Source organism: Garra rufa, chromosome 25 (assembly GCF_049309525.1).
Source record: "Garra rufa chromosome 25, GarRuf1.0, whole genome shotgun sequence".
Taxonomy (NCBI): Eukaryota; Metazoa; Chordata; class Actinopteri; order Cypriniformes; family Cyprinidae; genus Garra; species Garra rufa.
Genome location: NC_133385.1, coordinates 20494022 through 20518997, shown reverse-complemented (window position 1 = coordinate 20518997; position 24976 = coordinate 20494022). Strand labels below are relative to the sequence as shown.

Genomic DNA, 24976 nt, shown 5'->3' with positions numbered 1-24976 from the left:
TTCACAGAAGAAAGATAGTCATACATGTTTGGAACAACATAGGTGTGAATAAAATTTTTGGTGAACTATTCCTGACTGGACCTATAAAAACAAACCAACTGAAACCATGTTAGATATCTTCCAGTCATTGTCCACTAGCAGGTTAATATTATGGCTTGAAGTGGTACTGTTTGAGCAGATACACTCACTCATACCATTAATAATGCCTTCTGGATACCGGCCAGAGACACAAGCTAGTTCACAGATGGTCATACAGGCCAGGTCCTGTGCACACACAGGAATATCACAGACTTTGAGTCCTTCCCAGAGTGCCAGTAACATTATTCTCATGCATCATAATTTGACTTTTATTATGTGCACTAGACCAGCTGAGCATGTAAGACCAAGCATATTTCATAGCTGTGCGAGTGCATCTGTGTTTTAGGGATTTATTGCTAAAAACAGTTTTATCTTGGCCTTAATCCCTATATTTATTTTTAGATTTTGAGATTTATATAACTACAACAATTCAAGGACAAATTGTTCTCTTGCAGCACCAGTCCATTTGAAAAATTCACCAAGGCTGCATTTTAAAACAACAGTAAAAACTGTCATTTTGTAAAATATGATTACTATTTCAATACTGTGATGGTAAAGCTTAATTTTCAGCAGGCTTCAGTGTCACATGATGCTTCAAAACCATTCTTATATGCTGATTTACTCCTCAAGAAACATTTCTAATAAGCAGGGCCCTATGACATTTGTTTTATTTATTCCCAAATTCCTTTTTATTTTTTTTTACCTTTTATTTATTTTTAGACTCTGTTTACATTGGTTAAATTAAAAAATATATATTATTCAAAAAGCATGTCTAATTAATTTAAATCATTAAACTTACACAATTTAATAAAATTACATTAGACCCTATGAAATCCGTTTTACTTTCTCAAATTCTGTGTTTTCCATTAATTTTCCTTGGATTCTATTTGAATGGTTTCATTAAATGTTAATAATGAAAAGCATCTCTAATTAAATAATTTTATAGAAAATAATGTATTATTATGTGTTGTGTATTTACATCTTTCTGGTAAATTAATTAAATTAAAATAATGTTTTAATAATCATTTTATTATCACTATTATTACTAGTAGTAGTAGTAGTAGTACTAATTTCATTAAGTAATACATTTCTGTCACAGTTTCTTCAAGTTAAACCAAACTTTTATTTTGACGGGTTGCTGTTCTGGACCCCTTCTGTTTAAGTTTCTGTTTGTATATAATATGACGATAGTTTTTCTCAAAAGAAACAAAGTGACTCAGAGCAGTATTATGTTTATGTGTTCATGTACTCATCTATTGAGGTGGCAGAGGCTGACAACACAGCAAGCATTGTGCACTTCAGTGTGTGTTTGTGTGTAGTAAACAGTGTTACCAAGTCCGCAGTTTTAGGCCGGAAGTGGGCTACTTTAACACTGTAGCCTGTTTTTTTAATGCCCCTGGAATGTGAATTTTACCAGAGGAACCCTGCCAAAAAAGTGATTTTTTGCCGTTGGAATGCGATTTTTTTTATCCCCCTTCGAAAAGCAATTGGGCTAGTTTTGAGTAGTAATTGGGTGGGTTTTGTTGTGAAAACCTGGCAACCCTGGTAGCAATTGAAATTGCGTCATTCATTCACACAAAGACACGCAGAACATGCAGGATTTATATTTAAATATTATTTTTGCGGCTTAATATTCACAGACACTAGTCCATATGTTTTCATTTAAATGTGCTGACCTACTTTTCATTTATTCATCCAAAATTCTGTGACATTCCACGTCATACAGTAAATTCCATTATTATGACTGGATTCTGCGATAATTAAGTAATTTACCGTGATACTTTTTTCAGGGTTTTTCGATATTTAATGTCACTTTTGACCAATTTTAAGTCTCTTGCTGAATAAAAATATTAATAGAAAAACTCAGTGATCCCAAACCTATAAATGGTAGTGTACATATAATATACATAATTATATTGCATTATATTTTATTCTTAACCTTTTTAGTTTAGATTAGGTTGTTATTTTTAAAATGAGACTATGCTCACTTTTCTGTGAGTTTGTATGGCTACATGGCATCCTAATATATTTCAATGCGCTGCTCATGCAATGGAATTGAATAGAGCGGTTTCTACTACCCTGCGTCCCAATGTTCATACTATCCATCATAAATAGTGACATTACAATAAGTGTGTCCCAAAGCATAGTATGCTGAAAAGAGTATGCCAAAAGTCTCGGATGGTCTACTATTTCAGGTCGTTTTTGAAGTGTGGATCCGTGCACACTCATATCGTAATATTGCTTTTATATACTTTTCACTCATATCGTAATATTGCTTTTATATACTTTTTTTCACCAAAAGAGTACATACTTTAAGGGCGTAGTATAAGTATGAACATTGGGACGCAGGGCTATTTTTGCCTTAACACGTTTCTATTGATGGACGATTACGTCATCACGTAATGTGTCATATGTCTGAAAAGCTCCCAAATCAGATCTATCCAAAGAGACGATCAAACTCCTAGTTGTCGAGTTTTGCCTTTGCAAACAAATGCAATAATAATTATGAATTATTCCACCCATGTGTTAAAATTTAAGGTGTTTTGTGTAAAATGAGACCATTTTATCCATTTAGCCCAATGTATGTATGCCTTATCTTGCAGAATGGAGACCCCTAGAAGACACTTTGCCTCCCTTCAGTTAAATCTCAGTAACTTTTTTTTTAAATGGCACAAAGAAAATTCTTTTTTTTTCCAGTTTACTGGCACACAGTGGAATCAAAAGAAACTTTCAGCAGGACCATAGACCAAACAGATCTCAAATAACAGACATTCAAATAAAAACGTAATAAAAAAAGCAAAATTAGATTTTTTTTTTCTGTTTATCATAAAATTACGAAAACATACAATAAAAATATTAATTATTCCACCCATGTGTTAAAATGTAGAAATTTTTCTGTAAAATGAGACTCTTAACTCTTAAAATTTAGTCCTATATATGTGAGCAGGGTGCTATTTTAAATTCAGGTATGCCAAAATCAGTAAAAAATCCCAAATATGCCGCAGAGCTGAAAGGGTTAAATTGTCCTTATACAAGAAAAAAAATCTGCCTTCCTTGTCTGTCGACTTGCTGTTGACTTCCCAAGGATTTCCCTTGCTGTAATTGTGTCAGCGTCTCAACATTGCCAAACTATTAACATAATTCCTCAGCCTCCCTGATGATCCCAGACTCCTTCAGGTCAACCGAGATGCTTCAGCACTAATACAGTAACAGACTCAGTTCAGCATTAAGACAGACTGACCTAGAGCTTACCTCTTATCATGACAAAGTGCTGACAGGGCTCTTTATATGACTAAAAAAAGCTTCATTTGTTATTTTGTTCATTGTGCATTAATTATATACACTATATTTATGATCTTTATATAATTTACAGTGACCTCATATGTACTTTTTATGATTGTTTGTGTTTAGATTGGCTTTCGTTTGTCTGCATTCACTGTCAATGGTCAAAGATCAATAGATTATTTCGAATCCTATCAAGTCATTATGGGCTACCTGCAAAACTAAGACAACTATCTGTATAGACTGGCAGCTTAGTTTATTCGAAGTAAATGTATACTTTTTAAAAGAATTTATAACATTTATTAGGGTAATTACAAGCATTTAGATAAAATCTTTGCTGTGTACCTAAACACTGAATTCATTAGCACTTGATAATAACTTCACACAGTCGGTGCTAATTGTATTTTGTGTGTGTGTGTGTGTGTGTGTGTGTGTGTGTGTGTGTGTGTGTGTGTGTGTGTGTAATTTCAGGGTTCAAAAATGGGCCCTCACCCTTTCAGAGCAAATCAATGCAATTGCATCAAAATACTCAGGAGCTGCACTATTACAAAAGGTAATATAAAAGGAAATGAATAATGACTCAAAACTGTGTGCACATATTCCTTAATAGCAAAGAAATACTAAATAAATTAAACTTAGCAAAATGCTAAAACTCTCTGTTTGTCTAGAAACTCAAAGATGTTGAGCCCATCATCAGAATAGAGGACGTGGATGGAGCACGAATAGTGCTGGACTTTGCAGATGAAATTGAAAGAATGCTTGGCAGCAAGATGAAGTCTGTGAAGGTCAGTTTAAAGCACTTATTTTTTATATTATCTAGATTAGTCCTTACTGGTGTTATTGTATAAAGTGTTAAGGTTTTAAATTATAAAATGAATAAAAAAAAATGCTGTTCTCTTTGTCCTCAGAGACTCGCAGACACAGCTGAGGATGCTGACCTGTATCATGAGTATAATGCATCTCTACAGGTAACAAAGTTGCGATTTGGTATTTACTGTAAACCTGTTTGTGGTGATGCATTAAATGTCATGCATTAAAAGGATAGTTGACCCCAAAAAAATTCTGTCATTAATTACTCACCCTCATGACGTTCCAAACGTAAGATCTTCATCTTCGGAACACAAATTACGCTATTTATTATTAAATCCGAGAGCTTTCTGACCCTGCATAGACAGCAACACAACTGACACGTTTAGGTCCCAGAAAGGTAGTAAGGACATTATTTAAATAGTCCATGTGATATCAGTGGTTAACCAGAATTTTGCTAAGTAACAAGAATACTTTTTGTGCGCAAAAAAATAATGACTTTATGGTCAAAAATTACGGTCAAACCACTGATGTCACATGGACTATTTTAATGATGTCCTTACTAGCTTTCTGGGCCTTGAACTTGTCAGTTGCGTTGCTTTCATCAAAAATATCTTAATTTGTGTTCTGAAGATGAATGAAGGTCTTACGGGTTTAGAACGACATGAGGGTGAGTAATTAATGACTTTTTATTTTTGGGTGAACTGTCCCTTTAAATTCAACTAAATTAAATAATTTAAACAAATAGCTCATTCAAATAATATTACATTATATTCATATAATACATATATTAAATATTAAATTGTCATTTTAATGCAAATATTGTTTTTAATGCTATATTTTTCTATCAGTTTGACTACTTTAATTCATTATTGGTGAATACTATGGATGAAGAGGGAAATTTCATTGAACTTGGAGGCGAATTTCCGTTGGAGGAGAATGAACATTTCAACAAGCTTTCTGTCAACACTTTAATGAGCGACATCCAAGTTCCCACTAATGTCTACAACAAAGGTATGATAGCAATAATGAGAATCTCCATGGACTTTGTATGTTAATTATAGGTTCTTTATCCACCTTTTTCTTCCCGTAAGAGCAGGTCCAGCCATTTGTAAATTTTATGGGTGTGGCTTCCAGTCTCATCTGCATCCAGCTATTTTGAGCTGTACAAAACTTGTACAAGCTTGTTTTGCTGCTTGATATTGCAAATTGGTGTGTCAAACCATATTATTTTAATGTGTTATCTTAAAGGTATAGTTCACGCGAAAATGAAAATTTGATGTCTATCCGCTTACATCCAAAATGTAGGTGACTTTTTTCTTCAGTAGAACACAAACAAAGATTTTTAACTCAAACCAGTTGCAGTCTGTCAGTCATATAATGGCAGTCAATGGGATCTATGGCTTTGAGAGTCAAAAAAATATACACAGACAAAACCAAATTAAACCCTGCGGCTCGTGACGATACATTAAGGTCTTAACACACCAAACAATCGGTCTGTGCAAGAAACTGAACAGTATTTATATAATTTTTTTACCTCAGATGCACCGCAATGTCTAACTGTCCTAAGCGCGTTCAAAAAATGATATAAATACTGTTAGTTTCTTGCACAGACCGATTGTTTGGTGTGTTAAGACCTCAATGTATCGTCACAAGCCGCAGGGTTTAATTTGGTTTTGTCTGTAGATGTTTTTTTTACTCTCAAATCCGTGGGTCCCATTGACTGCCATTATATGATGACAGACTGCAATGGTCTGAGTTAAACATTTTCTTTTGTGTTCTACTGAAGAAACAAAGTCACCTACATCTTGGATGCCCTGGGGGTAAGCAGATAAACATCAAATTTAAATTTTTTGATGAACTATCCCTTTAATTTTGAACATAATGGCTGTTACAGTTTACTGCACGTTATTTTTCTATCCGTTATTTCCCTTCGGCGGCTAATGAACCGTAAGTCTCACCCATAGGCTTACTTACGCATTGAAGAAAGAGGTGGTTAAGTCAATACATATTATAAAACTTAACTTGATGGCGATTAGTTCTGATTTAAATGCTTAATATATGAGGGTTGAATTTTAATGGGGAGAATTAATTCAAAACTTAAAAAGCTTTTAATGCATTATCAAAAATGCACTATAAATCCCTATTTTGTGCAAATGCAACATTGAAACTTAAAAAAATAATATCAAGTGTCTTTATTTGCAGATCCAGACATTCTTAATGGAGTGTACATGTCAGAAGCCTTGAACGATGTTTTCATCAGTAACTTCCAGAAGGATCCCACGCTCACCTGGCAATATTTTGGAAGCTCAACTGGCTTCTTCAGACTCTATCCAGGTTTGTTCGATTCTGTTTCATGAACATTATTTAGTGTTGCTTAGTCCTACAACTTGAAAGAGTAAACCTGGACTGTCTTTAAAGGAGAAGTTCACTTCCAGAACAAAAATGTACTGATAATTTACTCACCCTCCCTGTCATCCAAAATTTTCACGTCTTTCTTTCTTCAGACATAAAGATATTTCGTTTTTTTGAGGAAAACATTTCAGGATTTCTCTCCATATAGTGGACATCTATTGTGCCCCGAGTTTGAACTTCCAAAATACAGTTTAAAAGCAGCTTCAGAGGTCTCTAAGCCGAGGAAGAAGGGTCTTATCTAGCAAAACGATTGCTTATTTTCTAAAAAAAAATGGACAATGTATATACTTTTTAACCTCAAATGCTTGTCTTGTCTAGCTCTGTGTGAACTCCGGTTCGTGACAGTTACGGTATGACGAAAAACTATCGTCTCATTTTGTTCTCTAACTTCAAAATCATCAAAGAAGCAAAGAAGATCAAACACCCTCTACAAAAAAGGTAAAACAGCAATGTAAGACGATTTTGAAGTTGGAGGAGAAAATGAGATGGGACTTTTTCAACATAGCCTAACTGTCTTGAACCGGAAAAAACAGAGTTCAGGCAGAGCTAGACAAGACGAGCATTTGAGGTTAAAAAGTATAATTTTTTTTTTTTTTTTTTAGAAAATAACCAATCATTTCACTAGATAAGACCCTAGATTTAGAGTCCTTTGAAGCTGCATTTAAACTGCATTTTGGAAGTTCAAACTCACAGGCTCAAAAAGTATCATTTCTTTACGACTGAAGAAAGAAAGACATGAACATCTTGGATAACAAGGGAGTGAGTAAATTATCTGTAAATTTTTGTTCTGGAAGTTACCTTGTCCTTTAAGGGATAGTTCACCCAAAAATAAAAATACTGTTATTAATTACTCACCCTCATGTCGTTCCAAACCCGTAAGTCCTTCATTCATCTTCTGAAGACAAATTAAGATATTCTTATTCATTGTTAAAATAATCCATGTGACATCAGCGGTTCAACCGTAATTTTATGAAGCTATGAGAATACTTTTTGTAATATCTTAATTAGTGTTGTGAGGATAAACGAAGGTCTTACGGGTTTGGAGCATCATGAGGGTGAGTAATTAATGACAGAATTTAGATTTTTAGGTGAACTATCCCTTTAAATCTGCATTCTTAGGTTAAAGATATTTAGTTTTGCTTGTCTTTGTACTTTTCAGGAATTAAATGGACCCCTGATTCTAACGGCGTGGTTTCTTTCGACTGCAGAAACAGAAATTGGTGAGACAAAGTAAAGCATTTGACCCGAAACCCAAAGAGCATTTGCTATACTGCAGGCCTAGGTGCTTGGCAATGTAGTGAGGTTGATTCATATGAAATAAAATTTATGCCAGTTGACTTGGATTCAGCCAGGTCTTTTGCTGACCCAGTGTGCAATGCAGGATTATCTGTGTGGATGCCACCCAAATGTCTGCTTGTGGCTATGGTAGCACAGCCAGTTAGGCCCTGATCCCACCAAAAGACTTTAATCTCATTCTTAAGTGGTTAGCAGCTCAACGGCCAGGTTAGTAGGACTGACACAGGCTCCATATGTGACAGTTTATACAGAAGCAACTGATTGCAATCAATCTGAATAAACACACCAGTACAAAAACACTGTCATTTTGACAGGAGACAAGATTGGATTTACATCACTGGTGTTACGTTTTTTACTTTTAAGACTTTTGGTTTTTGCTTTTTTGTTTACTTTTCTAGACCTAAGTAGGACTGAGAAAATGATACCGTTTTTCTATGTTTCAGTCTTTTGGCTATATTTGAGATACATACAATTGGATATTTATGTGTTCGTACTGAAATGACTTAAAATTCAACGTAAAACATTTACGGTAGACCTAAAACACAATATGAAAAAGTCAAAATAAAGGTAAAACACCTGTAAAAAAAAATCAATACAGAAATTCTTTCATATTAATAAAGTGCATTGTGCCCTAATGTTTAATGTAACACCAAAAAAAGGAATATTTAAATATTTACCGTTTTATTAAAAATGTTTTAGTCAAATGTTTAATGTTTAAAAAACTATTTAAAACAGTAAAAATCTAGTTAAAAATAATAAAACTATTAGAAATTAGCTTTTTTTTCCACTAAATGAACGCAATATTAAAAATACATGTAAATTGTAATTATATTATTTTTATACATTTTTTGTTTAAATTTTTAATATTTTTAAATAGCAGTAATTACATTACATAAATGTCACTTCAAAAAAAGGTTTAAAAAAAAAGTACTGCTTTAAAAATGTAAAAATATTTTAGTCAAATGTTTAAGGTTTAACTAAAATAGTAAAAATCTAGTTAAAAATAATAAAACTATTAGAAATAGGCATTTTATTTTTTCACTAAACGAATACAATATTAAAATTACTTTTAAAATGTATTAACATTATATTTTTTATTTTATATATATTTATTTTTTATACTTTTTTTGTATTTAATATTTTTAATAAAAACTATTATACAAAATATTATTAAAAAGCAGTAATTATCTACATAATGTACATTACATAAATTACTATATTTTTTTACTAAATATTTAATGTCACACCAAAAAAGTACTGTTTTAAATTGTAAAAATGTACTGTTTTGGTAAAAATATTTTAGTTAAATGTTTAATGTTAATTAGAAATAGGCATATACTTTTTTCACTAAATGCACACAATATTAAAATTACATTTAAAAAGTAATTATATTATATTATATGTATATTATATTTATTTTTTAAATCTGTTTAAATATTTTTGTTTTTATTTGTATGTGTTTTTAATTTTTTTTATACAAAAATATTATTAAAAAGCAATAATTACCTACTGTTAATGTTTAGTTAAATGTTTAATGTTTAACTAAAACAGTAAAAAATATATAAATAAAACAGTAATCTATTAGAATATAAACTATTAGAAATAGGCATATTACTGAAATTACATTTAAAATCTAATATATTATATTTATTTTTTAAAATATTTATTTATTTATTTTTTACACTAAAGATATCATCAAAAATAAATAATTACCTACATTACATCACAAAATGTTTACTGAAATAAATGTATTAAATGCCATGTGAGGACCTCTTTTAACCTTGTTAAACCATGATTTAAACTCTTATTAGATTTTTGAATAAGTGAAATAGACACTTTAAACTGATTCACAGAACTGATTCAAACCTAACAACTCAAGCTCTTTTTTTGTACCGAATTTTAAATCATAGAACACTTCTGTATCTTAACGTTTTTATACAGTGCTCATATGTACTAGTTAAACAGGAAAAAACATTGCAATTTTCACAAGGTTGTTAATTTTATATATTGTGAATGTTTGATATAATGCCCAGTCCTAGACCTAAATGAGTTACTTTTATTGTAACTTCTCAGTCAGTATTACTATAAAGCGTCCAGCATAGCCTTCCATACCCTGATCTAAAAGTGTCCTGTTCTATCTTCTAAGCAAATCCTCTCTCTGTCACAGGTATATCCAGGCTGCCACCTCTCCTAAGGACATCGTGATTGTAGTTGATGTCAGCGGCAGCATGAAGGGTCTTAAAATGACCATTGCCAAACACACCATCAACACTATCCTGGACACGCTCGGGGAAAATGACTTTGTCAATGTTATCGCAGTAAGAGCACACTTTGTTTTCCACTTAGCAGCACTTTATCATTTGATCAGCATGGTGAAATATGTTTTCGCACGTCCTTTTCTTAGTACACTGATTATGTCCGCTACGTGGAGCCCTGTTTTAAGGGAACGTTGGTACAGGCAGACTTGGACAACCGCGAGGTAAGTCGATTATCCACTTCACTTGAGCCTCAGGAACTAAGCCAATGACTCCAATTGGCACTGCTGGATACCTGACGCTTTCTACCTTTCCCTCATATGCACTCACATACACATTTTCACACTTTATTTTGTCTTTCTGTGTTTCTTTTGTATTATTTTTTAAAATTGACATAAGTTTACATTGATTTTATTTATTATCTTTACTATTTATGTTAGTGTTTTTTACATGTCTTTGAATTATTCAATTATTATTTAGAATTAGTCTGAAAATTAATTTTGAATTATTTAGTGTTTTATTTTATTTTATTTTATTTAACTTCTTTCATCGGCCATTGGATGAAAAAACAGGTCATCCCAAACTCACCCCATTAAAATCACACAAAATTATGAAGTAAATAAATAAAATGTAGGAAAATATAAATAAATACAGCAAAATAAAAATCAAATATTAAAACATAACAAATTTGAAGAATATAATTCAAAAATCATCAAAATAAATAAATAAATAAAATTAAAATTAAATAAAATAAAAAAACACTTCTCAAGCTAATGTTGCAATTTCGGGCTGGTTTTGATGGAACCACATAGCCCCTTTTTTAGCCTTTAAAAAAAACAAAAAAACATTTGAAAGATTTACTTATAGTTAGTTTTAGTTATTTTTAGAGAAAATATGAATAAAATAATGAAACAAATAAATAAAATATAAGAAAAATAAATTAACATATATAAAAATAAAAAAATAGGATATAAATAAAAGAAAAACATGATAAAAAATGTAAAAATAAAAGTCATCTTAAAAATACTTATAGTGATAAAATTGATATAAAATAATAAAATAAATAAAATCTAAGAAACATAACATATAAATATAAAGGATAAAAATAGGATATAAATAAAATAAAAACATTATAACAAATTTAAAAATATGAGAAAATCATCTAAAAAAGTTCATACATAAATGTTTGTTGCCAGGTAGGTTTTCATTGAACCACAGAGTTAATATTTTTGGAATTTTTTTGAAAATCAATATTTGAAAGATGTACTCATAGTTGCTTATAGTTGCTTTTAGCGAAAATATAAATCAAATAATTAAATCAGTAAATAAAGTATAAGAACAATAAATTAACATATAAAAAAAATGGTATATAAATACAATAAAAACATTATAACAAATTAAAAAATATAAAAAAAATCACATGTAAATGTTTATTGCCGGGTTGGTTTTGATGGAACCACAGAGTTAATATTTTTAGACTTTTTTTGGGAAAAAAAAAACAATATTTGAAAGATTTACTTATAGTTGGTTATAGTTAATATTTTAGACTTTTTTTAAAAATCAACATTTGAAAGATTTACTTATAGTTAATTATAGTTACCAAAAAATAGATATAAAATAATAAAATAAAATCTAAGAAAACTAAATAACATAAAAATGATAAGATAGGATACAAATAAAATAAAAACATTATAGCAAATTAAAAAATAAAATAAAATCATCTAAAAAAACCACACATAAGTGTTTGCTGTTGGGTTGGTTTTAGTGGATCCACAGAATATTTTTTTTTTTTAACTTTTTTGGAAAATCAATATTTGAAAGATTTACTTATAGTTGGTTATAGTTACTTATAGATAAAATATATATAAAAAAATAATAATAATAAAATCTAAGAAAAAATAAATTAACATAAAAATAAAAAATAGTATATAAATACAATAAAAACATAACAAATTTTAAAATTATTATAAAAATCATCTAAAAAAATCACATGTGAATGTTTGGGTTGGTTTTGGTGGAACCACAGAGTTAATATTTTTAGACATTTTTGGAAAATCAACATTTGAAAGATTTACTTATAGTTGGTTATAGTTACTTATAGAGAAAAAAATATATAAAATAATAAATAAAATAAAAATAAATGATAAAATCTAAGAAAAATAAATTAACATAAAAATAAAAAATAGTATATAAATACAATAAAAACATCATAACAAATTAAAAATATAATAAAATCATCTAAAAATCATCATAATTTAATTAGAGTTGGTTAAAGTTATTTATAATGAAAAATAGATACAATTATAAGAAAAAAAAATCTAAGAAAAAAATAACATAAAATGTAAAAATAGGATATAAATAAAATATTATTAAAAATATAAAAATATAATAAAAAACAAAAACAAAAAAATCTATGTTTGTTGCCAGGTTGGTTTTGGTGGAACCAAATTAAGAGTTAATATTTTTAGACTTTTTTGGAAAATCAAAATTTGAAAGATTTACTTATGGTTGGGTACAGTTACTTAGAGTAATAAAAATAGATATAAAATAATAAAATAAATAAAATCAAAGGATAATAAATAACATACAAATTAAACATAGGATATAAATACAATTTAAAAACATTATTACAAATGTCAAATATATATAATAAAAATCATCTAAAAAATGAACATGTAAATGTTTGTTGTTGAGTTCATATTTTTAGACTATTTTGGAAAATCAACATTTGAAAGATTTACTTGAAGTTCATTGTAGTTAAAATAAATAACATATATAAAATGTCATGCTTTTTAGGAATTACCAAGACAAATGTTTTTTTTTTTCAGGCACACTAGGCTGTAGTTGTGACACTAGGCCCATCCACATTCTGCTGTTGATTTTAGTCATGTGATGGACTTGCGGTTGAGTGATTTGATTTAATGTGCAGCTCTTTTGCTTGTTTTATATCAGAGAGCAAGCAGGGATGTGCTCTAATCTCCGGAATTATAGAGCGATCGGATAGTGAAATGACTGAAGGCAGCACGTTTCATCTTTTAGATCACTCTCATTATACTGTTGTCATTTTTTAGACAATTTTATACTTGCAAATGGAGTAGGACACATTTTTACAAACTTTATCATGCCGTGAATTGATTCAAATTTTAATTTTAATTGAAAAATTACATGATAATCTGATTAATTAATCAAATTAATCACAATTATTCACACATATCAAAGACCCCAAATGAAGATAATTCATAGGCTTTATGTAATCATTATATACTCCCTTTCTACACCCTCAGGTGCAAGAAGTGTCCACATTGTTTGTTTTATAATACAATTTCTTCTTGTACATCTCTAAATATCTACAAACTGAGGATGATGTTAAACATATAGGACACTTGGACAGGTCTGTGCAGCCAGGTCTGTGCTGCTCAGTACTTATTACAGGGTGATGGGTCAGCAGAGCTTGTAATGATATTTCAGGTCTAAGTCACTCAGCATCTGCTCAATGTGCTGACACAGATCCTCTAAGAAATATTCTGAAAGACAGCAGTGCCATGACGTCCCTGTCCCACTTGCTCAGATGCTCAACTTGATCCTGAGTTGTGTCCTGTTTTTGCTCATTAACTGCAGTAACTGCACTTAAAAAAAAGACATGAAAAAAGTTTCATGAGAATGATGTTTGTAAGTCCATGTATTGTCACTGCTCAGCTATTATCTGAGCAACATAAGACATGCAAGTTTGTGAATTCTTTTTTAATGAGGTATTTTTTAAACAAAACAATTTATATTTATTATTTTCAGTTTTTAGGAAAAATCTAATTTTTTTCCTCCTGTTTTGTAAAATTTATGTCTGTGTTATTTTAGAATTATTTATATATTATTATACTATTTATTAATAATTTGAAGTAGCTTTTATTTTATTATAATTTTTTTAAATATTTGTAAATTGTAATTTTTCAGCTTCATTTCGGGTAAAGAACAACACTAATTTAGGAAATTGGCGATTTTCCTTTGCTATGTGAAGTCTAAAAAGTGTGAAATCTACATCTCATGTTTCCCCCATCCAATATCTCTTTTCAGCATTTCAAGCTGCTTGTTGAAGAACTCCACGTGAAAGGAGAGGCTAAAGTAAAAAAAGCCATGAAGGAATCGTTCCGCATCCTCGCTGACGTCAGTATCATTCACACATATATACAAAACTATACATACAGTGCCAACCCTCTGCATGTTCCCTATGTTTCTCTTCCTGTCTCCTAGGCCAGAGCAAATGGTCAGGGCAGCCTATGTAACCAAGCAATTATGCTGATCACAGATGGAGCCATGGAAGACTTCCAGTCAGTGTTTGAAGAGTTCAACTGGCCTGACAAGAAGGTAACACGCAATCTGCTCGCTCAACAGGGAACGGAGAGCATAACATATGACGTACTATAAAATCTGCATACTGCTCTGTTAAACTGTTGAAGAACCTTCTGGAAAAAATTCTAGTTCCCCTTCAGTCGTTTCACTACGACGTTACATATGGGAACTCGCTTGAGAGACCAATCATCTCTGAGCCTTATTCAAAAGGCCAATGAAAATTGGTGAGTGGTATTTGCATGCCATGCCACACCCCCGTACATACGAGTATATAAGATGGCGGCGTGCAACCACTCATTCAGATTTTTGCTTCGGAGCCTTCATGCTCGAGCCTCTCTTCACCGCTTCAACTGCGACAAAAAGAGTTCTTCAAAGAGTTCACGCTCTCTCCCCGCTGGCGTGCTGCCAAACCACTAAAAGACTGATTATAAGAGCATTGTTTGGCAGCCGCCAGTGTGATCCTGCGGGCTGCCGTTCTAATGGCATCTACAAAGCCTTTTGCAACCAGCGAGCAGCCCCGGCGAGTGCACAGCCGCCCCGCGGCTCCTCCCTGGGCAAACCAGGATCATAAAAGAGAGAATTTCTCACGGCTGTTAAGACGTTCTTTTCAGAATGGCTTTCCTGCCGTGCGCTTCTGGGTGCGGTAGTTTCCTCACCTCGGTGGACGGACACGAACGCTGCCTCACGTGTTTGGGCCTTTAGCATGCTGAGGCGGCGTTCACGGATGGTTCATGCCCACATTGCGAGCGCATGAGCATGGCCACGCTGAAGTCCCGTCGCTCGTTCTCGAGCCGGCTCCCCCCGCCTTCCTCCCGTGGTAAGTCGTTAAGCCGCCAATGCTTTTCGGCTGCTGCGGTGAGGCGCATGATAGCCCACCTCACCAACGAGTGCGCACAGTCTGAAATGTCTGGAATTATTCAGACACAAGACAGCGGTTCCTCTCAAAACATTTCAGAGGCTCCTGGGGCATATGGCAGCTGCAGCCGCAGTCACGCCGCTGGGCTTACTTCATATGAGACCGCTTCAGCGCTGGTTACACGACCAAGTCCCGAGACGGGCATGGCACTGTGGCACACTCAGGATTGGCGTTTCCCCGCAGTGTCACCGCCTATTCAGCCCGTGGTCAGACCCTGCCTTCCTATGGGCCGGAGTGCCCCTAGGACAGGTGTCCAGGCATGTTGTGGTTTACACGGATGCCTCCACCATGGGTTGGGGTGCTGTATGCAATGGGCAAGCAGCATCGGGCTCCTGGACAGGACCTCGACTGCAGTGTCATATCAATTGCTTCGAGTTGTTGGCTGTGCTTCTGGCCCTTCGTGCCAAATGTTGCGTCAGAAGCACGTGCTTGTTCGCACCGACATCACTGCGACTGTGGCTTACATCAATCGCCAGGGCAGTCTCCGCTCCCGTCGCATGTCACAACTCGCCCGCCGTCTGCTCCTTTGAAGTCATACGTGGCTGAAATCGCTACGTGCCATTCATATACCAGGGGAACTCAACCGTGCAGCCGATCAGCTCTCACGGCAAACCACCCTCCCTGGAGAATGGCGACTCCACCCCGAGACGGTCCAGCTGATTTGGAGCCATTTCGGTGAGGCCCAGATAGATCTGTTTGCCTCCCCCGAATCCTCCCATTGCCAGTTGTTTTACTCCCTCAGCGAGGCTCCCCTCGGCAGTGACGCACTGGCACACAGCTGGGCCCAAGTACGCCTTTCCCCCAGTGAGCCTCCTTGCACAGACCCTGTGCAAGATCAGGGAGGACGAGGAGCAGTTTCTGTTGGTTGCGCCACATTGGCCCACCCGGACCTGGTTTCCAGAACTCATTTCCCTCACGGCAGCCCCTCCCTGGAAGATCCCCTTGAGGAAGGACCTTCTTTCTCAGGGGATGGGCACAATTTGGCACCCGCGCCCCGAACTTTGGAACCTGCACGTCTCTCTCCTGGACGGGACGCGTCAGATCTCACCGGCCTTCCTCAGGCCGTGATAGAAACCATCACTCAGTCCAGAGCCCCCTCTACAAGGCAGGCTTATGCGCTGAGGTGGGGTCTGTTCATCGACTGGTGCTCCTCTCGAGGAGAGGACCCACAGAGATGCACGATTGCAGTAGTGCTTTCCTTCCTGCAAGAGAAGTTGGAGCGCAGGCTGTCCCCTTCGACTCTCAAGGTATACGTTGCTGCCATCGCAGCGTATCACGATGCAGTGGATGGAACATCTCTAGGTAAGCACCAACTCATTGTGAGGTTCCTGAGAGGTGCGAGAAGGATTATCCTCGCAGACCGCACCTCGTACCCTCTTGGGATCTCTCCGTCGCCCTTCAGGGCCTACGGGATGCCCCATTTGAGCCACTTGCATCAGTTGAGCTAAAATTCCTGTCACTAAAGACAGCGCTCCTGATTGTTCTGGCCTCCATCGAGAGGGTAGGTGACCTACAAGCTTTCTCTGTCAACGAAACGTGCCTAGAGTTCGGGCCCGGCGATTCTCACGTCATCCTAAGACCCCAGCCCGGTTATGTGCCCAAGGTTCCCACCACGCCTTACGCCTTTCCGCGATCAGGTGGTGAACCTGCAAGCTCTGCCCTTGGAGGAGGCAGACCCAGCTTCTGCGCTGCTGTGTCCAGTTCGCGCTCTACGCATATACGTGGACCGCACTCGGCACTTCAGACGCACTGAGCAGCTCTTTGTCTGCTTTGGAGGTCAGCAGAAAGGGAATGCTGTCTCCAAACAGAGGTTGGCTCATTGGGTGGTTGATGCCATCTCCCTGTCATACTTATACCAGGGAGAGCCTTGCCCCTTAGGTGTTCGTGCCCACTCCACTCAGAGTGTTGCCTCATCCTATGCGTTGGCTCATGGCGCCTCACTAGCAGATATCTGTAGAGCTGCGGGCTGGGCGACACCTAATACCTTCGTTTTACAACCTTCGCGTGGAGGCTGTGTCCTCCTGTGTCTTAACTTAGACATCAGGTGAGCGGGAGAAAGGCTGAGCCATTCCTACGGGATCCGTGCGCTATTTCCCAGAATGTTCCCTCTGGCGAACCCTGGGTCCTCCATGCCCCGCAGTCAGGCCTAGATGCGGAGTAGCTCCTGACTGTGCTCCTGCCGGGTCTCCTTCACCCCACAGGTTGTGGCTACATGTCTCAGTAATTCCAGAGGTCAGCCAGAAGGTTTCCCTCGTATATCCCTAAATCTTATGGATCTATCGAATTTTCTTTATTCCACATGTAAAGATATCATGTGTTCTGCCCCCCCAACCTCTGCTTCAGTACACTGGCATCCCTGTGGGGCCCCTATCAGTCCTCAGGGCGTTGGGAAAGTTACGTTCAGATCCGTCTGCTGACACGTCCGCCTGTCAGCACGCGGTGTGGTGCGTAACACGGCGTCTGGTTCGTGGCCTGTTCCATTGGTCTGTTCCCATATGTAACGTTGTAGTGAAACGACTGAAGGGGAACGTCTAGGTTACGAAGATAACCCTCGTTCCCTGAAGGAGGGAACGTAGACGTTACATCCCCTGCCACGACCTGACGTCGCGCTGACGCCGGCTCGATCCGGCTCCTCAGCAAAAACCTGAATGAGTGGTTGCGTGCCGCCATCTTATATACCCGTGTGTACGGGGGTGTGGCTTGGCATGCAAATACCACTCGCCAATTTTCATTGGCCTTTTGAATAAGGCTCAGAGATGATTGGTCTCTCAAGCGAGTTCCCATATGTAACGTCTCCGTTCCCTCCTTCAGGGAACGAGGGTTACCTACGTAACCTAGAAGTTTTCCGTTCATACAATGAGAGTTGATTGACCATGAATGTATGGATATATTTCCTTAACAAAATGTAATGGTTTCAGGTACGGGTTTTCACTTACCTTATTGGCAGAGATATGACCTTCTCAGAAAACGTCAAATGGATTGCCTGCAACAATAAGGGTATGTAGTCAGCCAATAACATAAATGTAATCAATTGCAGTCCCTCATGTGCTTCCAAACCCGTATTTAGGGGTTCAAGCGCGTAGCACTGAAAACCTATTTTAGAATGGTCACAGATCTGGATAAAACTGATTGTGCAGACCAAACCGAAAGTTGTAGAGACTAGAAACTTGGAGGGATGGTAGTACTCACACCATCTACAACGTGACTAAGGCTCGCCCCAATTGGCCTGATGGGGGCGCTACAGCGATCAAAAGTATGAAATCACTTATAACTTCTAAACCGTCAGTCACAGGCTCAAGTGCCTTACGTCGTTGGAATCCTTGGCTCATGCCGGAAAAACGCACAGATCTGGGTTATTTTTGGGTATTTGGGATTTTTTTTTAAAACCTACCTTTGCAAACTAGTCCTACGTTTTTTTACCTGATCGGAACCAAACTAGTGCAGGAAGATACTCTGAAGAGTGAATATCAATAATTATAAAAAAAAATTGAACTTTCAACTTACCGCTGCAAAGGGATGCCAAAACATTCAAAAGGAACAGGGCCACTTTTAGTAAAATCCCTATAACTTCTCAACTAAATGAGATATCTCCGCCAAACTCAGAACACGTATGTAAGAGCTCAATCTGAGGCCCGCAGGAAAAAGGAGTTTAGCCACTTGGTGGTGCTATAAAATGGTTATAATTATGCAACCATTTGTTCTATCAACATGAAAATCGCTGTGCACTGTTTTGATCCAAAGTGCCATACGTGTCTACAAGGACAATTGCTTATCTCAAAAAAACATGGCCGCCATTGGCTGATAAATTTTGACCACTTATTAGACAGGGTTAACAGAGGCCGATCCTATTATATGATAGAACTCCTCATTCCTGAAAACTTTGCCTCTAGAACCACTGCTGTCAATCAAATCGTTTGTTTAATGATTGAGAAGATGTAAAAAAAACCTACCTTTTGTGAACTAGTCCTTGGTTTTTCTCTGGAAATTTACCCTTTGGGAGGCTATAACGGGGTCGTTTAGAAAAGGGACCTGTCCAAATTTACCCCAAATTCTATAAAGCCTAAAGGAAAACTCAAAACTCCACGAAACATTGTTAATTGGATTGTTAATGAATCATCCATTTAATGAATCATCCAGGTGATGAAGTATTCATTCACTGAATCTTTAATGCACCATTCAGATCAGATGATTCAGGTTTTGTGAAAACATGATTTGATCAGATTAAATCCTGATTCATTCTCAGAGGTGATTCTTTTTTTTAAAGAGCAGCTTAAATTGTGGTCTGTGTCTCACACAAAGCTATCTTAAGACTTTAGAAGACTTGGAATATAGCAAATCATAGTCAAATAGTCATACTTTTATTGTGCCCCAATTTATTGAGCTCATCAGTTTGGTAACAGCATCTTTTCACAACAGGAATATATGCAGAACAGAACAAATAACTTGTATTTGATATTTACAGGTTATTATACTCACATCTCTACACTGGCTGACGTACAGGAGAACGTCATGGAGTATCTTCATGTTCTGAGTCGACCAATGGTCATCAACCATGACCATGACATAATATGGACCGAGGCGTATATGGATAGTGTGGTGAGTGTAATATTATACTATTCTGAATATTTGATAATAAAGAGAATTCACATTTCATAAATTCCCACCACTCATTTTTAACTGTGCTTGTCTCATTTCAATGTTTTTTTATGTGATTTTGTTGTGCTGTTTACTCGTATATTGCTGTTTCTGTACTAATGTGATTGTTTTCCATTCATCGCTATAATCTTCTCGGTCATACAGCTTCCTAACACTAAGGAGGTAACTCTTAGAAATAGTAAAACACATGCCACTGTACTTTAGATATTTAGCCTATGCTCAGAGTGTAATGTAGTTGTTATCCTGATCAGCATACCAGGACATCTTGGTTTAGGACTCCCCCTACTGTTTATCATCATTTATCACATTTGTGCTTGACATGATGGAGCTTACAATAATGAAATCAACATGAAATGTAGTTTTCAATGCATTTTACTCCCATAGTTTGATGAAACATGAAAATAATGTAAGGGACAAATGGATTTTATTTATCTGGAATTGTTTTGATCATAAAAAATGGGAAATGTGGAATATAAATAGTGTTCATTTTTATTTCATGTTGATTTTAAGTGTGTGCTTCAGGAGTCAAAGTGTAAGACACCTACTACATTCCTCAAATGTCTTCCATAGCTGTTCAAAAGCAAAGCTCACAGTCTTCTGCTCATGACGTCGGTGGCCATGCCAGTGTTCAGTAAGAAGAAGGAAACACTTTCTCATGGCATTCTGCTCGGAGTGGTGGGAACTGACATCCCTCTGGTGGAGGTCATGAAACTTGCCCCGCGATATAAGGTACAAAAAAAGAAAAAACATCACTGCCAACTTGAAGCATTCATCATTTTTAATAATTTTGTAATAAAGCAAATGGCATTTGTAATTTAGGTTAAATATTAGCAGACACAAATTATTTATTTACTGCGTGTATAAATATGGAACATTTTGCATTAATATAGCATATTATAATTTTATAATAAATGTGACCCTGGACCTTAAGTACTGGTCTTAAGTAGCAATAGCCAAAAATACATTGTATGGGTGAAAATTTTTGATTTTTCTTTAATGCCAAAAATCATTAGGATCATGTTCCATGAAGATATTTTGTATATTTTCTGATGTAAATATATCAAAACATAAACTTCGATTAGTAATATGCATTACTAAGAACTTCATTTGGAAAACTTTAAAAGCGATTTTCTCAATATTTCTATTTTTTGCACCCTCAGATTTCAGATATTCAAATAGTTGTCAGATCTCCAAATATTGTCCTATCCCAACAAACCTTGCATCAATGGAAAGCTTATTTATTCAGCTTCCGGATAATGGATAAATCTCAGTTTCAAAAAATTGATGCTTATGACTGCTTTTGTGGTCCATGGTCACAAATATTTGTTTTATAATTTGCAGTATTGTCATGACAATTAAATATATTTACATTTCTAATTCTCAATATCTTAATACAGTTTCTTTGTTTTGTAATTCTCATTGTTCTCAGTGATTACTGCAATATATACAGTCAATCCTGAAATTATTTATACCCCTGGCAAATTCTGACTTAAAGTTACTTTTATTCAACCAGCAAGTTTTTTTTTTATTAGAAATGACACAGACGTCTACCAGAAGATAATAAGACGATGTACAAGAGGCATCATTGTGGAAAAAATTATTACTCATCTTTTATTTACATTTGAACAAAAAGTGGCATGTCCAAAATTATTCATACCCTTCTCAATAATCAATAGAAAAGCCTTTATTGGCTATTACAGCAATCATACACTTCCTATAATTGCTGACCAGCTTTTTGCATGTCTCCACTGGTATTTTTGCCCGTTCATCTTTAGCGATGAGCTCCAACTCTTTCAGGTTCTTACCACCATGTTTGACAGTGGGGATGGTGTTCTTAGGGTTGAAGGCTTCTCATTTTTTACGCCAAATGAAGGCTGCATCATTGTGGCCAAACAATTCAATTTTTGTTTCATCTGACCATAAAACAGAAGACCAGAAGTCTTCTTCCTTGTCCAGATGAGCATTTGCAAAGGCCAAGCAGATTTTTGTGTGCCTTATCTGGAGAAGTGGTGTCCTCCTTGGTCTGCGTCCATGGAACCCAGCGGTGTGCAGTGTCCGTTGGACTGTCTGCCTTGAGTTATTGCCACTAGCAGAGCCCAGATTCATCAGGATGGCCTTGGTGGTGATCCTTGGTTTCTTTTTTACCTCTCTCACTATCCTCCTGGCCAGCACAGGTGTCACTTTTGGCTTCTGACCACGTCCTCTGAGATTATTCACAGTGCAGAATGTCTTGTATTTTTTAATAATACTTTGCACTGTAGCCACTGGAACTTCAAAACATTCAGATATGGTCCTATAGCCCTTTCCTGACTTGTGAGCAGCCACAATGCGCAGCCGCAGGTCCTCAGTGAGCTCCTTTGTCTTAGCCATGACTGTCCACAAACCAACAGCAGAGAGCTTCTGTTTTTTACCTGTTGAGTTGATTAAAACAGCTGTTCCCAATGAATCAGTTTTAGAACAGTTTGGACTATTTGGAATGGTATAGAACTTTGGATTTTCTCATAGACTGTGACAGTTTGCAAAGGGTATGAATAATTTTGGACATGCCACTTTTTGTTCAAATGTAAATAAAAGCTGAGAAATATTTTTTTCCACAATGATGCCTCTTGTACATCGTCTTATTATCTTCTGGGAGACGTCTGTGTCATTTCCGGTCAAAAAAAAAAGTGCTGGTTGAATAAAAGTAACTTTAAGTCAGAATTTGCCCAGGGGTATGAATAATTTTGGGCTTGACTGTATTTATATTATATTAATACATAACTTATTTTTGTCTTAGCTTGGAGCACATGGTTACGCCTTCCTCATCACAAACAATGGGTACATTCTGGCACATCCTGATTTAAGACCACTGGTGAGTCAATCTGAATTTTCTTACTGTCTCAATCACTCAAGCATCTGCTCTTTTAGATATTGTAGAAATATAATGGACTGATATTGATTTGTCATCCCTATTGATGGTTTTTCTCTATTTTTGTAACAGTACAGTGATGGGAAGAAATTGAAACCTAAGCCCAACTACAACAGTGTGGATCTGTCAGAGGCTGAGTGGGAGGACACTGAGGACAGTGTGAGTTCTCCACATACAGTACATAGACTTACTCCCTATAAGTATGCCCACTGTTTTAAGGCTCAGAAAAATCTTAATGATGTCCTTCCCTGTCTGTGCAGTTGAGAACAGCTATGGTGAAAGGAGAAACTGGCACTCTGACTTTAGATGTGAGAGCAGCTGTGGATAAAGGGGTGAGGGTGTTTGCATCAGCCATGTTTTATGTATGTATATATATATATATATATATATATATATATATATATGTATAATTATTGCAATTCAAAATTACAGTTTTTTTATTTTAATATACTTTAAAATATCATTTATTTATGTGATGAAAAGATGAATTTTCATCAGCCATTACTCCAGTCTTCAGTGTCACATGATCCTACAGAAATCATTCTCATATACTGATATTATCATGTTGGAAACAGTTGTGCCGCTTAAAAAAGAACAGCATTTATTCAAAAGCCTTTACTATCACCTTTTATCAATTGAACACATTCTTGTTAAATAAAAGTTTAAATTTCTTTCGAAAGGAGAAAGAAAGAAAAATATTACTGACCCCAAACTTTGAACGAGGTGTTAATTGTTACAAAAGTTTTCTATTTAAATAAATTGTGTTCTTTTTAACATTTTATTGATCAAAGAATCCTGAAAAAAATATCACAGGTTTCCTACATTGATAATAAATCAGTATATTAGAATGATTTCTGAAGGATCATGTGACACTGAATACTGGAGTAATGATGCTGAAAATTCAGCTTTGCATCACAGGAATAAATTATATTTTAAAGTATATTAAAAAAGAAAACCACTATTTTAAATTGCATTAACATTTCACAATATTACAGTTTTTTCTGTACTTTCAATCAAATAAACACAGCTTTGATGAACAGAAAAGTCTCCTTTAAAAAGCATAAATATATATATAAAAAAATTTAAAAATCCTTTTAATAACGTGTAGTTATATTGAGCAATATCTTAAATCTGCCTTTTTGACTGTATTTTTCATTTCATTCCCCAGAAAAGGCCTTTGTTCCTCAAAAATGATTATTTCTACACAACCATCAATGAAACTCCATTTAGGTTTGATATGCTTCTTCCATTCTCAAAATATTCTTTTCACACTTACGTTGAAATTTCTTGGAAAACTAATTTTATTGTACAGTATTTGATCATTCTCTTTAGATGTTTTCTGTAACACTACCTTCAGTTGACCTTCATAGGATGTCTTTAATACATATTTATGATGTGCTTTCAGCTTTGGGATGGTGCTTACAAGAGGTCATGGGCAGTATATGTTCTTTGGGAATGTTTCTGTGGAGGAGGGTGAGTTTACTGTATGATTAATAGCTCATGTAATAAACAGGTGGTGAAAATGATACAATACCCGTCAAATGTTTGAGTACAAGATTTTTTTTTTTTTTTTTAAAGGAAATGAACACTTTTTTAGTAAGGACATAGTGAATTGATCAAAAGGGACTATAGAAAAAAATTCTATTCATTAAAGCATCCTCAAAAGCATCAAAAAATATAGGCCAAGGTTTCCACAAAAATATTATGCAGCGTGTTTCGATATTTGTCCTATTTAAAACTTGACTCTTCTGTAGTTATATAGTGTACTAAGACTGGCGGAAAATGTAAAGCCGCGATTTTCTAGGCCAATAAGTTTAGGAACTACACTCCCATTCCGGCGTAATAGTCAAGGAACTTTGCTGCCGTAATATGGCTGAAGCAGGCGGAGTAATATCACGCAGCGCCTGAAATTAATTCCCAGCTAGGTTAGCATTTCCACATGTGCTGTGTGATATTACTGCGCCTGCTTCGGTCATGTTACGGCAGCAAACTTCCTTGACTATTACGCCGGAACAGGAG

General features: G+C 35.5%; 1 protein-coding gene across 1 annotated transcript in view; it reads left to right on the top strand.

The window, feature by feature from the left end:
* The window catches only part of cacna2d4b (calcium channel, voltage-dependent, alpha 2/delta subunit 4b), a 51676-nt gene that overhangs the window by 2312 nt on the left and 24388 nt on the right, over nt 1-24976 (top strand). Inside the window, exons 2-20 of the mRNA XM_073832219.1 lie at nt 3832-3913; nt 4029-4145; nt 4269-4328; nt 5019-5181; nt 6373-6504; nt 7742-7802; nt 10046-10196; nt 10283-10357; nt 14202-14291; nt 14379-14492; nt 18312-18390; nt 19856-19989; nt 20194-20211; nt 20620-20778; nt 22826-22900; nt 23030-23116; nt 23218-23289; nt 24126-24187; nt 24363-24430. Of these exons, the coding sequence (XP_073688320.1) occupies nt 3832-3913; nt 4029-4145; nt 4269-4328; nt 5019-5181; nt 6373-6504; nt 7742-7802; nt 10046-10196; nt 10283-10357; nt 14202-14291; nt 14379-14492; nt 18312-18390; nt 19856-19989; nt 20194-20211; nt 20620-20778; nt 22826-22900; nt 23030-23116; nt 23218-23289; nt 24126-24187; nt 24363-24430 (1799 nt within the window). The remainder of the gene's footprint in view (nt 1-3831; nt 3914-4028; nt 4146-4268; nt 4329-5018; nt 5182-6372; nt 6505-7741; nt 7803-10045; nt 10197-10282; nt 10358-14201; nt 14292-14378; nt 14493-18311; nt 18391-19855; nt 19990-20193; nt 20212-20619; nt 20779-22825; nt 22901-23029; nt 23117-23217; nt 23290-24125; nt 24188-24362; nt 24431-24976) is intronic.